The following is a 14,666-nucleotide window of genomic DNA, read 5'->3' on the forward strand; positions in this document are numbered from 1 at the left end:
AGTGACATGATGATTTGGTATACCTCACCAATAATTTCTTGACAAATGGATATTAAAAATGGTCCATATGCCATATCTATTTAACATCAATTCACTAATTTAACGGTTTCATTAATCAATTTATAGAAAGTAGTATAATACTATTAAATATGGAATTATCGTACCATAAAATTAGAGTGAAATATACTCAAATATCTCTCTTATAAAATAAAAAATATTCTTATGTCTATTCAATTTTCATTCGGTGTTTTTATACAATATAGAGAAGAAATTATTTTCAATTCTCCATTCCTTTTGAATTCCATGGGTAAGTTTTCATCCAAAGCTTTTTATAAAATATATATGTATGTGTTTGTTTGACTACATAGATAGTGGAATATGTTATTAATTGTATTTTTTTAATATATTGTTTAAAATACTCTTTGCTTTTGATTTTATAATCGAAGTTCTTCTTTTATTAATAAGTTCAATTTAATTGTATAAAGATAAGATAGTGAATCATCATATTAAATTTTATTAATAATTTTTAACACACTAATAATTGAAAGCTATATAAAATATAAGTTATAGTCATAAATTTTATTTTTATAAATTATATATATATATATATATATGAATATAAAATAAAGAAAAAATACTACTATTAAACAATTATAATAGTATAATTTTTTTTCTTGACGTGAAAGAATGTAATACTATGATTACTTTTTTATGAGTGAAATATTAAGAAGTTAATATACATATATATTGTATTATATGACATTGCCAATTCTAAGATATGATAATTCTTATTTAATAGTATTATACTACTTTCCATAAATTGATTCATGACACCGTTAGATTATGGAATTGACTTTAAATAGATGTGGCATGTGGACAATTTTTTATATCCATTTGTCAAGGAATTATTGGTGAGGTATACCAAATCATCATGCCACTTGGTATGGAAGGACCATCAAATTTTTATTCATAAATCACACGCCTACTACCATATAATCTGTGAGGATTTTTATTAACTTTCTGCTCCTTATTATTTCATTCTGCTCCGTGAAAATACCAAATTAAATCAAAGGCTAATTAAATAGGCAAGATTTTCGAAAATTCCTCCTTATTTCCTCCCTCAAATTCACGCCAATCATCTCCCTCAAATCCCCTCAAATCTTTATTTAATTTATTCTCCCAAATCTTCAAATTAATTGTGGGATATTTTTTTTTTCAACTCTATAAATAGAGACTAAACTAAAACCTAAACCCTAGCCACCCAATCCCACACGCCTACACTCTCTCTCACACGCCCATTCTCTCTTCCCCACTCCTCCCACACTTGTTCTTCTACTCTACTCAAAATCCTTTCAATTCGCCAAGAGTTTGTTGAAGAATCAAGAGTTATATTCGTTTCTACCGATTGTTTCGTTCGAAGAAGGTACAATCAAACCTCTATTCTTCATTCCTCTCCATCTAAACATTCTTTTGACTCCCTCATGCATATAGTGAGTGTAGGGATTTCAAATCTAAGGATTTAACCGGTGGGAATTTGTATTTGTATGTGTGTATGCGTTTTGAATGAAATTGTATGAAGATTTAATGAATCATTGGTGAATGATGTATGATTATATGAAAACATGAGTGTGAGGACTCTTTTAAGCATGTTTGTGTGTTAAAACCATGAAAAGGTTGTGTTTGAATGAATGGGGATAAAACCCTAATTCGAATTTTTAAGCATTGAAAACTGTGGATTCGGGCAGTAGATTCCACCATGTTTTTAACCGACCAAATGAACTCCTTTTTATTTGATTCTTTTTTTTGAGTAAACTTCGTGATGTCTTCTGTGTTGTGTGTGAATTTCAACTCATTTGGACAAAAGATGAATTTTTGGTGAATTTTTGAAGTTGACTGCGCAATTTTGCCGGAAAATATTTTCTCGACCGACCTACCTAAAAAGGTTTTCTACTGCATTGTGGTAAAAAAGTTATTTTGACATGAATTTTTAACTGGAAGTTATTTTGACATGAATTTTTAACTGGAAGTTATTTGATGAGTCTACTGCATTGTGGTAAAATTTTAGCCCCAACGGAAGTCGGGTGAGTTTTTAATAATTTCTATAAAATGGTTGCGCAGTGCTGCCAGATTTCTATCTTTACAAAAACAACTATGTTGTTATAAGTGATATACATGATTTATATATGTGATGACGTGATGTGTTATTCAAAGATGGGGAAAAAGGGAAACGTTAGGGACATGCATAATATTAAGTCGATGTTTGTGACTGATTGATAATATACATTATCTAAAGGTGATAACTCGTGCGCGAAGCGTGATAACAAAGGGAAAGCAGTACTTGAAACCTAAACGGTCGAGGTGGGCTCTTTTTTAAATAAGGAAGATGTCCTGAATGCTTTATTGATGAAAAATTTCTATGATTATCATGCCGTGATTTTTTTTAACGTGCCTATCTGATGTGACTTTTGCCACTGTAATATAAATCGAATTCGGGTCCTCGTAGGGCCGCAAACCCTACGTGTATTAGTGTACACCTATGGTAGACAGTGTGCTAGCGTACGGGCTGGCCGGTCTAGTGGCTTGGTTTGTGGCCACATTCAAAGTCATGTATTGACAGATATGGTTGACGTCTATGGGAAAATGACTGCGCAGTCGTATTTTGAACAATGGAAAATATTTTGGGTGCCTCGGGCCTTTCTAAAGCTCAAACCCCGATGGTTACTTACGTATGACATGATAACATATACTCTTATTTAAAATGTTTTCGGCATGAGCCACTGAGTATTTTTATAGTACCCAGCCCTGCATGTGTTTTCCCTATGTGCAGGTTGAGCGGCGACGAGCGGCTGGTGGTGTTGAGCAGAATTAATAATATACTATGGTTGTTTTGAAACTCCGAGTGTCGTTGTGTTTTCACACATGACTTCACTCTTCTCTTGGATGCTTCCGCTGTGATATTTTATTTACTTATTTTTTTTATTTAACTATGAAACTGTTTGTTGGGATATTTGAAAACTTATTATCTTTTGAATAAATGCTAAACCTTTAGTCTTTTTATTTATTAAACTTAAATTCTTGGTCAGACTTTTATTGAAACCCTAGTCTTCTATGTCTGTACATTAAGTCCTTTTAATCACGATCGCCCGCTGTTATTATCCCTAAAGGGCGGTCGTGACAAACCTAGTGCTCAATAAGATATACCGCTCTTTCCGTCCTCCGTTGATTGCCACCAAATTTCCTTTTCCGTTTGTCCGCAATTAAGTGGCATCTTTACTCTTTACTTAACCTCACATTCCAATAACTTATTCCGTTCACATTTTGTTATAAAATTACTTAATATATAAAAATATGACTCATATTTCACTGACTTTTTTCCACTACATTTCATTCTCAAAACCTATCAAGTCAAACGATGCCAATTAGTGGAAGACGGAGAGAGCGCCATGTCAAGGTTTCAAACAATGTGAATACCAAGGCACAATTATCTTGTCGTTAGTCATTTTGCTAGTTAATTAATTAAAATTTTAGAACGCAATGAGGTCAACTCACATAAAACCTATCAAGTCAAACGATGCCAATTAGTGGAAGACGGAGAGAGCGCCATGTCAAGGTTTCAAACAATGTGAATACCAAGGCACAATTATCTTGTTGTTAGTCATTTTGCTAGTTAATTAATTAAAATTTTAGAACGCAATGAGGTCAACTCACATCCGACATTCAGAGTCTAGAGTTGTCAAATGAGCTAGATTGGGCTAAATCGACCTAGACCTGCCATGAGTCATTAAACTTGGGGGCCCAACCTAGCTCAGGCTCATGCTAGTGAAGTGGTTGGATTTCTTTATAGAAATTTATATCCAATCCAGTACAAGCCCAATTAGTAAGAACTAAGAAGTTAGTGGCTTGAGTTGTGCAATACACTTTTTCCTTTTTTACATATTTTAAAATTTTTATTATATATCATAAAAAATACATTTATAAAATTAAATTGTTTATAAATTTTTTATATTTTCATTTTAATTTGTATTGAACGGATGATTTTAGAATCACATGAAATATTATATTTTATTAAATAAAAATTTACATTCAAATATCTCTTATTGATTTAAAGAGAAAATTCAAATGTAAAAAGAAATTTTAAAAATATAAATTATCTAAAAAAATTAGTATGAATATAATTAAATTTATATTCAGATTAGAAGTATAAATTATACTTAATATAGGATTTTTCGTTGTAGTCTTATTTGGGGTATAAGCTGGGCTGGGCCTGGGCATGAGTCTGGGTTGGGTTTCTAATTTTCATGGGCTGGACTCGCTTGTTTTATTTACGAGTGACCCAATTAGAGCTAATTTCAACCAATAAACTTAACTCAAAACCCACTTCATTCAAATGGCCTGGCCCCATATCGGACTTGGCCACTATTGACAATATTACTAGCGCTCGTTTGGTTGCCATGTTAGGAAATAACAAGATAGTTATCTTAAGATAGTATTTTCGGGCCGAAAGTGAGATAGTGCCAGATAGTATTTTTATGATGTTATTTGATTGACAAGATAGTTTTTATAGATAAATTTTATAAGGACAAAAATACCCTTATATATTTAATTTGTTTTATGGATCTTAAATACTCCATATAAATTTTAATTAATTAGCTACGTATATTATTGGTTTATTAAATAAATTTGATAACTTAGGATTGATTACTAAATGTTACTACTGCTATTATCATTACAGTGATAATTATTCTTCATTAAGGCACACAAGTTTAGTTGTACTCAATCTCCTTCATCATCTCCTCTATTACAAAATCCGAATCCAATTTCAACTCGATGACCAAATTCAGCTTCATCTTCCCGTCCCATCGCAAGTAGCCTAAAATCGAAGCCTTCGTGGAAGAGGTCGAGCGGTGATCCGCCGGAAGGAGGCAGCGACGAGAAAATCGATGTCCTTGTGGCGGACACAGTAAGGAGAGGGAAGGGGCTTAAGCCCCTCCGAAGAAGTAATTTTTTTTGTTTTTTCTACTAAAAGTTTTGAAAGTTTGGAAAACTACCTTCGGCCTTCACCAATCTAACATTGTTGAAGACTAAATTGTAGGAAATTAAATGATGTGGAGGGGCTGAAATTAAATTTTTTGCAGAAAAATAAGCCATGGCTGCCTGATGCTTGAAGAAGACGAGAGAGAACAAAAATTTAACTAATAAAATATTATTAAAAGTTAAAAAGTAGCGAAGAAACGTCAAGTGGATAGCGTTTTTATTAAATGTTTTTCTATCTCTTAATAAGTAGTCAAAAAATTACACCTTCTTTCTCTTAATAAGTTACACCTTATTTCCTTAAGAAGTAGTCAAAAAATTAATGAAGATTTAATATTTTATTAAGTCAATCAAATTTTATTGAGAAATTGAAGATTTAATTTTTTTTTGTCAAGTCTATCAAATTTTATTGAGAAATTCTTCGTATTAAAATTGAAGGGAAGCTGAGTAAAAAATGACATTCTAATGGTGAATATCAATAATGATATTTTTCAAACTATTAATAATAAAAAAATTCATCAATTTTGTAATAGACGAGAACACATAGAATTTAATTGTCATCACTTCATGAAAATAAACACACCTATAATATGAAATGTTTTATTCTTTTAATAAGGTGTTAGACTAGTTTTTGTGATACTATGTATTTTATTATTGTAATTGTGATTATTTGTATGGTATATTAATGTTTTCAGATATAGTATACTTTCTTTTGTCTATATAATATTATAGCATATTTGTTATTTCGGTCCATCTATAAAATAATGTTCATATTTGTTTTTTTTCATTTTTAGTAGATGTAATTCACTTTCTAGTAACTCATTATACTCATATTCTATTATAAAACAAATACTTAATTCGTCCGAAGATAAGCGAATGGTTTCTTTTGGGGACGGAATTTAATGAATTGATATTTAAATAGTTAAAATGGAGAGAATAAAGTATGAGAGAGAGAAAAGTAGAGGAGTGGAGAGAATAAAGTACATGGAGAATAAAGAAAGAGAAAAGATTTTTTCCCAAAAGAAAATGACTCATTTATAGTGAGATATCCAAAAAGGAATATGACTCGCTTATCTTGGGACAGAGAGAGTATATAATTATGGAATCTACATTTTACTAACATTTTCTACTTACTTTTCTTCATATTTCTAAAACTCGTGCCGAGTCAAACATGAACAATATTTTACGGACAAAAGGAGTATAAAGTAAAGCCCCTGCGAATATTTTTTTCTGCGTCCGCCACTGGTGGAATGAAATATTAGCTGGAGACGGGGAAATAGAAATTTGGACGGAATTCTTCTTGAGCTCGAGAATATTCCGGTCGGATGAGTAGTCAATTCCGGCAGGCAGGCAAGACGAGGAAATGATCGGCGCCTAGGTTTTGGTTCAATAGGGAAAGTCGATGCGAGGTCTCCGACGACACGAGCCATAGAGAGCGTGAGATGTGGGGAGAAGGGGACGAAGAAGAGGTGCGCGTCTTCGAGATTGTGAGTGGGGAAGGGGCTGGGGAGGAGGTAATTGTAGAAGAGAGAGACGGGGACGACGGGGAATTCAAAAGGGGTGTAAGGGGTGCCGAATTTTTATTTTGAAAGTTGTTAGTATGTTTTGGTAGTTGAGAAGAAGCGTCGTCGAGGAGAGGTAGGGGGAGAACGTGGATGTGGAAGGCGGGAGGAGGAGGAAGAGAATTGTGCAGAAGAGAGAGAAAATGAGGGTGAAAGAGGGTGAAGAGAGAAAGAGAAAGGGGCAATATTGACTATCTGGAAGAAACAGTAGACTATCACACCATTTTAGTGGTGTAGTCTAATCTCCATTTTATGGATAGTCCATCGGGCCGAGACCGGCTTTTCACTTTTTTTCGGGCTTAGGGATAGCGGTAACATGACAACCAAACATATGAAAAGTATGGATAAATAGAACTATCAAGGACTAACATACCAACCAAACGAACCCCTAGAGTTTCTTATTGGAAGTTCGTTCTCTTTATTTACAGCTTAAGTGACAACCATATCATGTCTAATGTAGATTAGTTACAACCCCCCATTTAGCCTTCTCGAGAAAATACGACTTGATTGAGTCATAGTAGTATTGCGAGCAACAAGATCTCTGTATATTTGTCAATTCAATTTGCTATTCAACTTTCGCACTAGTTTCACTTAGATTCTTTTTCTTTTCAATTTTAATTGAAATCAAATTTAATCCCTTCTTAATAATTCCGTTGATCTTTATCTTATAATAGCATTATCTTTTAGTTTCTCAATTTTAGTTTTAGTTAATAAATCACTACCAGTGTTTATTACTCCGTATTTTATTAAGATGTAAAAGTTTACTTATTATTTATTAAATGTCCATCAATCAGTGTAAAAATGTTCAATTTATGTTTTTGGCATGAGGTTCCCATTTTATTTCTGTTGATTCTATTATATGCAAATGAAATTCATTTTCTCTATTGTACACTAATTCTAAATCTAAGATCGTAATATGTAAAAAAAAAGAACACTAGTGGAATTAAATATATCTTTAAGAAATTTCATTTCCATCCCGAACATCGGACTTATAAGTTCGACCTCGAGCCCTTATTTATGTCACACACATATTATACATAAACGATACACGAAATCACACAATTACAATTTGCTGCTGCGTCACGTCACTAACGGACGAGGGTGGAGCTGAAATACCACGAAACGACGTCGTGGACGGCGACGTGCAGCCCGCTCGCGGCAGCGAGCCCCACTTGAACTTGCTCGGGCAGCAAAGCACCCAAGTCGGACACCAAGCTGACCTCGAAATTGCCCGCTGCTGCGGTGGCGTAGACGGTGATCTCTTTAGTCGCGGCCTCGTAGTTTATGCTGGCAGACACATACTGCCCGTTGGTGCCCTCAAACGACGTCACATTGCTAGAAGTCCTCGAGCCGAGGTCGATCCCGATGTGGCGGAAGTTCGGGTCCCACTCCGAGTTCACGTACACGTCGAATTCCACGGCGAACACGTTGGGAGCCAACCCCGAAGTGTTGTACACGCCGAAGTTGCCCCCGCCGCCGCCAGAGGGGGAGGTGGACCCCACGGGGGCTATGAAGAACACGAGCCCGTCGGCCGGGTTGTTGTCGCCCGACCTTGAGGTGATCTGAAAGTTTATGGTCGTCTCAAATGACGCTACTGCCCCTTGTGTGCGGAACAGTATCGGTTTCGTGTAGAGGGCTCGGCCGATAGTGCCAGTTTGCGGGATCCCCGAGGCGTCGGTCTTTGTCAGACGGAGGAAGGTTGAGTCCGGTGGGAAGAAGGCGTCGCCTTGGTAGGTTAGGGATGTGGGTTGGGAGCCGTAGAAGTCGTACGTGAAGGAAGTTGAGTAGGCCTTGTTAGTCATTGCCAGAATGACGAACAGGGCTATGGCTGGTGCAGAAAGCAGAGGCTTTAGGGTTTTCAAGAAGGCCATGGCTTATGTATTATTGACTGAGATATCGATGTATGTTGTGAGAGTGTTTTGTGTTTGATGTGGTGAATGGCTTATGGTATTTATAGTAGTAGTGCAAGGGTCACTTGAGGCACGTCCACAAAAATAATACAATTTCTTTAAATTTCGATTCAACTTTAACAAATTTAGTTTTTTATTTGTGGTGAGTTTTTGTTCTACTATTGGTTATCGCTTTTTTTCAATTTCTCCCCTCTCATCCATTAAGTTATATACTCCTCCTGTACACCAACGTTATAAACTCTCGCAATCTACACATCTTTAATACTCAGTGGCGGACACAGAAAATATTATTAGAAGGGGCTCTATTTATACGTATATATTTTATATAGTATAAAAATTACAATATATTACATAAAAATCACAATATATCGGAGTGTGAATTTTTTAAATGTTTTGCTGAAGTAGTGAGCTAAATTCAGCATGTTCTCATTTGTGCATTACTAATAACTATTATGAAAATTTCCAATTTTCGCATATTTTTATTACCAATTTTTCCTAATAAAACAATTATGAAACAAAATATTATAATAGTAAAATTGAAAAGATAAATTAAAAAGAAAACTGAAATTACCAATAGAAAAAAATAGACTAAGGAATGAACTAAAAATTAAAAGTGATAATCTTTATAATTATTAGAAAGGCCACGCCACGCCTCCTACATTTTAGATACAATAATATTTTACTATTTTATATTATTAAATAGTGTTCTAATAATTGTTCACTGTCTTCTTCTTTCCTAAACCGTCAACAGCCATTGTTGCTTTGTTCTGTAGTTTTAAAATATCAGATTCAGCCCCTCCAATAACTCAACTGCGAACAATTTTACCTTCAGAGCCATTGAATTTGTGAGGGCTGAAGAAGATGATTTTCCAAAATTTCAATAAAATTACAAACAAAACATAAGAAATAAGACACTTTGGGAAGGGCTTAAGCCCTCCCATCATCCTTACTGTGTCCGCCACGGTTGATACTCCTATTATATTTACTTACTACTACTAATCTAATATTCGGTAGTCATAACATGGTAATTTAGCACCACTCTTTCTCCATTCTTATTTTAAAATTTGGTTGCATATCATTTAAGTTAAATATATATTTGTATTAATTGTTCCGACATACTTATTTTGTTTTAGCAGTTCATTTATCGTACCTAATACTAGTATAATTTTCTTACAATTTTTTACTTGTGTAGATTTTCTATATATTTTATAGTAGTATTAAATACTAACTATCCATTTGCTTCTGAAGTTCTTCAAAGTAATTAGCTATAATGTTTACGTGTTCTTTATACATATGTTTGAATATAGTACTATTACTATTATCACGGGCATCGAATGTACCATCATGCTAGTATTTCTGAATTTATTTAGATTTACTACAAATAAGTACTCCATGATATATATATAACGAGTCTCATTATTCACAAATCCACTCTTAAAGACCGAACCACCGAACCATACCAAATTAGGGTTTTTAGATCTAGTTTTTTATGGATGAGAGACACAAATTTATCAATTATTTTCGCCTTCATCACGAGCCTATTTTAATTCATCCGAAGGTAAATAAGTCATACTAACATGTTACAAAGATTTAACTTCATTCCAGTAGGTTTTTACTTCATTCCAGTAGGATTATTACTTCATTCCAGTACGTAAAGGCGGTTTCGCCGTCGCGTGCCGTTCTTTCTCTCTATAATATCTATCACCACCGCCACAACGCTGATATGATGTAATAAACACATGGAATGATGTAATAAATTATTGGAATGAAGTATGTGTATAAGCATTTGAAGTCCTACTGGAATGAAATAAAAACCTTATCCAATGAAGTAATAACATTTCTGAATGAAGTAATAAACGCACTTGAATAAATTGCATTTTTTAATGTAAATAAAGTTATAACTCAGGTCAATGAATTCAAATGAAACATATGTTGAATCATTTCAAAACCTACTGGAAGAAAGTAAAAACATGTTGTAGTTTCAAGGTATTATGTACGGAATGAAGTAATAAACCGATACAATGAAGTAAAATGAGCTTGTAATGAAGACCGAAAAATTTGCACAACAACACATCTCATAAAAAAAAAACTAGATCTAATGGCCCAGATTTGGTCTCTAGTTCGGTCTTTAAAATTAGTTCGACATTGATCACAACTATATATATATATATGTTACGACAAGTTAGACAATGACTAATGATTGAAAAGTGGTCTCACATTCTTATTGTAAGGATATGCATGTACCAAGTTCAATGGCGGAAATGTGGCCTATTGTTGATTTTTTAAGAAATTCTATAGTATGTCATTCTTCAATGATGCCAAATTAATTGTGAGAGTATTTTCGTATTGGAGTAACAATAATATTACATAAAAGGTACTTAGTAGAATCCGGGTGAGTAACAAATTAACAATGTCTCGTACCTAACAAACGAGAAGAAGTATAGACTGCTCTTTTATAAAATGCGTCAACTAGGTATTATTTTTAATAAATTCCATGCACAAATAAAATGTGGTATGTCTTGATAGTTCTTGGGACCCCATTATTAATTGATGGTCCTCACGTAAATATAAAAAACAAAAAACAAAAACATTAACGTGTCACTTTGGTGATTTGGAATTTACATGAGGGTCCAAAAAGTAAAATTTTGCGAATTAATTTACATGAGTGTCCAAAAAGTAAAAGTTTGCGAATTGTATGGCATTCCAACGACAGTAGTGCTATTTATGGTGTCATTGTGAATTTGTGATAACTTCTCCAAGTAAATAAGGAAACATATCAATTATAAAAAAATATTTCATTCAAATATATTTGCATATGAGAAATAAGTAGGTAGGAAAGACCAACACTACCAAGTAGATTAGGTGAGGCATATAAAATGAGACACTAAACTATTACTTCCATTAACTAACATAATATCTACGCAGAAAAACAGTTATAATATCACTTTCTAACCCAAAGTTTATTTATTTTTCAGAAATAGACCATATTTGTATACCAATAAACACGTATTTTGTCCTGAGAAGTTATATTTAACTCTTACAAATATTACATATTGTTTTAACTTTCAGCAAATTAATAAAATGAAGTAGCTAGTATTAAAATAATTCCACCAAATTAACTATACTCCATTATTTGGTATTTCAAAGCTCATCCAATAATTTTAAAATACATTGATTTTATCAAAGTTCATCACAGAGACATCATTGCCCACGAGCGATGCATTAATGACTGGACTTTAAGTCAGAACTAACAATTGACGCAATAACAATAATAATTAGAGTTAAGCATGTGATTAATGACCACATCTACCAAATCCTAATTTGGTGGCTAGTCAACTTTATAATTTTCCGATTATGATTTATGACCCCACGGAACCAATAGTTTATTTGTCATTATACTAAAATTAGAAGACATGTTTTTTGTATATATGTCACCAATAAAAATGACGTTAATGTGACTTTTTTTTCGTTATAGCATTCAAATTCACATCAGTTTTTTTTTGTTTGCAAGGAAGAAAGTTCATGATACGCAATTCTATCGGAACCAAAAAATATTGGTTTAAATATATCTATAATCAAAATTTAGGTGAAAGTTGGTGATTTTTTAAACAATTTTAGCCCAAAATTAAATATATACAGTAAAATTATTAATCACAAATGGGGTCTAGATTTGCTCTTAGGTAGAACCAGCTATTAGATGAACTCATGGGGTGAAAATTCCATGCATGTTTTGCTAGTAGATTTGTTCAAGTTCAAATTGCATAAACATTGTATGTTGAATTAGATTATCATCGTAAAATTTCCAAATTTAGAAATTATTTTTTGGTCGTATATATGATCATAGCAAAAATTTCCAAATCTAGAAATTATTTTTTGGTCGTATATATGATCATAGCAAAAATATAATACTAGAAAAAGAAAATACTATATTACCATAAAATTTTGACTATAATTTATAATGATACGACGACTTCACAAAAATTTAGTCAAAGGAAATATAAAAATGTAGCTTTCAGAATCCCAAAACCATAACAGGCCAGTAGGTAATTAAATACCTTGTGATTAAATGTTTCACAAAGAATAACATGGGACATATATATAACCATTTGGAGTGTTTCAAACTGCTTTTATAGCATATCTAATTTTATTTTATTTTTTCTGATATGGTAAGATGCCATGTTTCAAAGAATCTTGTAAAATCAACTTATTCGGAGAGCTCGTATTTACTTTTACTCTAGCTTTCTTTTTTGTTGATGGGGCTGTTTCAAAATGAGAGTAGGGAAGTATGGAGTCAATTGTGTGCACTTGGGGTTGGGGTTTGGCTCCATAAACTGTGGAAAGGTTGAATGTGGCTTATAAAATATGCTCTATTAATATGAAATAAAGATATTACAAATGCTGACTCATCTCCATGTCAGTCATGCTTGGACTGGCCCCAGGTATCATCAACAAAAATCTTTTTCATCTCAACACTTCCACATTACAACAAATTCCAATCTCTTAAAATAATTTCTATTGGTCGTCGATGCCTGTGGTATTATTCTTAAAGTATGTTTTGGATGCTTATGCCTAGATTTTGCTATAAATTTGGGTCTTTCTCTCTCACTCCTCTTACATCTTGTGTGTTTGTTACAAAAGTTAGGTAACATTTTGACATCCCATTGACTTATTTTCATGCATTGTGTATACATTTCATGGCGTTTTTCTTGTTTTCTTGCAGTTAGAAGAGAAAAACAACGCAGAATCTTCTGTGAAAAACGACGATCACAGCAGTTCCAGTCGTTAAGAATGGCTGCCTCATGGTGAGAGGCAAGGTTGTCCTAACTGGAGTGCCAGACAATGTTGTCGTCTCACCAGCAAGCTCGGGGGCAGCCTTCGTTGGGGCCAAGGCCCCCACCTCAAGCTCTTGCCATGTCATCAATCTTGGGATTCTTGAGTGAGTTTCTTGATCTCAGAGGTTCAAGATATGGTCAACATTTGTAGGATATGATTGGGATTAAATTCTTGTTCTTTTGTTGTTGTTTTTTATGAATAGGGATTACAAGTTTATGTGCTTGTTTATAGCCAAGATTTGGTGGATAGCGCGAGTTGGGAGATCAGCGAGTGAGATTCCAATGGAGACTCAGATGCTTATGTTGGAGGTAGGGGAGGATTCAGTGCTAGGCGTGGCAGAAGAAGAAGCTCCTGCAATGGGGCAGAGATTCTACGTGCTCATGCTGGCTGTGCTGGACGAGGGACTGCATTCAATTCTGCTACCAAAGTGGTTGGTTTCATCTCAAGAAAGAGCATTATTTATACTGTTCCATTCTGTTGCTCTTTTGAAGTGTTGAGACTGCACAAGCAATGGAGGGAGTGTTTGTTAACTCAGGGGATAATCCTTTTGAATTGATCAACGATTCAATCAGGTATGTTTTGCTTCTTTTTCAAGATTTTAGTTTTAGATGTCTGGCATCAATTTCCTTGACTCTCTGAAACCATTCATCCCTTTTTAGGATTCTCTCCAAACACAAGGGTACATTCACTCATCTACAAAACAACAAGGTATGTTATATATTAGAGTAAAGGTCAAAATTGGTCCTGAACATATAGCCATTTTACGATTTTGGTCATAAACATTATCTTTTGGATTTTTTGGTCCTGCACATATGGACATTTGATCATTTTGGTCCTGCACATATGGAAATTTGATCATTTTGGTCCTCCGTCAACATTTTCGTTAAAAACTAATGGTCAAAATTATCTTTTGGATTTTTTGGTCCTGCACATATGGATATTTGATCATTTTGGTCCTGCACATATGGAATTTTGATCATTTTGGTCCTCCGTCAACATTTTCGTTAAAAACTAACGGTCAACGGCCGATTTTTGACTAAAACAATGGGTTGGGTCGGGTCGGGTCGTGTTTGGGTCGGGTTTGGGTTACACGTTAAGAAAAAAAATAATTATTTTTTATTAATTAAAAAATTATAAAACTTTAATTTTTAGTTATTTTTGTTGATTAAAAATATTATAACGACTAAAACATGATGTTATTATACGATTTAAACATGATATTACACAATAAAATAAAATATTACCAAATTAAAATAATCATTTTTTAATCAAAATAATAAAATTAAAGTATATTAATATTAAATCTATATAATAAAATTAAATAATTAAA

At 33.4% G+C, this 14,666-nt stretch overlaps 2 protein-coding genes across 3 annotated transcripts; one reads left to right on the forward strand and one right to left on the reverse strand.

Moving 5' to 3' along the window:
• Positions 1–7,681: 7,681 nt before the first annotated feature.
• Positions 7,682–8,464, reverse strand: LOC121754766 (lectin CPL-like). The gene has a single exon (XM_042150076.1). It carries the CDS (start codon positions 8,462–8,464, stop codon positions 7,682–7,684), a length of 783 nt encoding a protein of 260 aa, XP_042006010.1.
• Positions 8,465–13,126: 4,662 nt separating this feature from the next.
• On the forward strand, positions 13,127–14,149 carry LOC121755172 (probable galactinol--sucrose galactosyltransferase 1). Of its 2 annotated transcripts, XR_006040648.1 has the most exons (4): positions 13,136–13,145; positions 13,224–13,439; positions 13,539–13,908; positions 13,996–14,149. XR_006040648.1 is itself a non-coding variant. In XM_042150461.1 (3 exons), exons 1-2 carry the CDS (start codon positions 13,303–13,305, stop codon positions 13,831–13,833), a joined length of 432 nt encoding a protein of 143 aa, XP_042006395.1. In that variant the 5' UTR covers positions 13,127–13,302; the 3' UTR covers positions 13,834–13,908; positions 13,996–14,149. The 2 variants fall into 2 exon arrangements, 1 of the variants encoding a protein (XP_042006395.1); XM_042150461.1 differs by having other exon boundaries at positions 13,127–13,439.
• The last annotated feature ends 517 nt before the right edge of the window (positions 14,150–14,666 follow it).

Source organism: Salvia splendens, chromosome 11, assembly GCF_004379255.2.
Source record: "Salvia splendens isolate huo1 chromosome 11, SspV2, whole genome shotgun sequence".
Classification (NCBI taxonomy): Eukaryota; Viridiplantae; Streptophyta; class Magnoliopsida; order Lamiales; family Lamiaceae; genus Salvia; species Salvia splendens.

Excerpts from the sequence above, each read along its gene's own strand:
- LOC121754766 (XM_042150076.1), bottom strand. The coding sequence starts at position 8,464 with ATGGCCTTCTTGAAAACCCTAAAGCCTCTGCTTTCTGCACCAGCCATA.
- LOC121755172 (XM_042150461.1), top strand. The coding sequence starts at position 13,303 with ATGGTGAGAGGCAAGGTTGTCCTAACTGGAGTGCCAGACAATGTTGTC. Across the intron at positions 13,440-13,538 it reads ATCAATCTTGGGATTCTTGA|GGATTACAAGTTTATGTGCT; the intron begins GTGAGTTTCTTG and ends TTTTATGAATAG.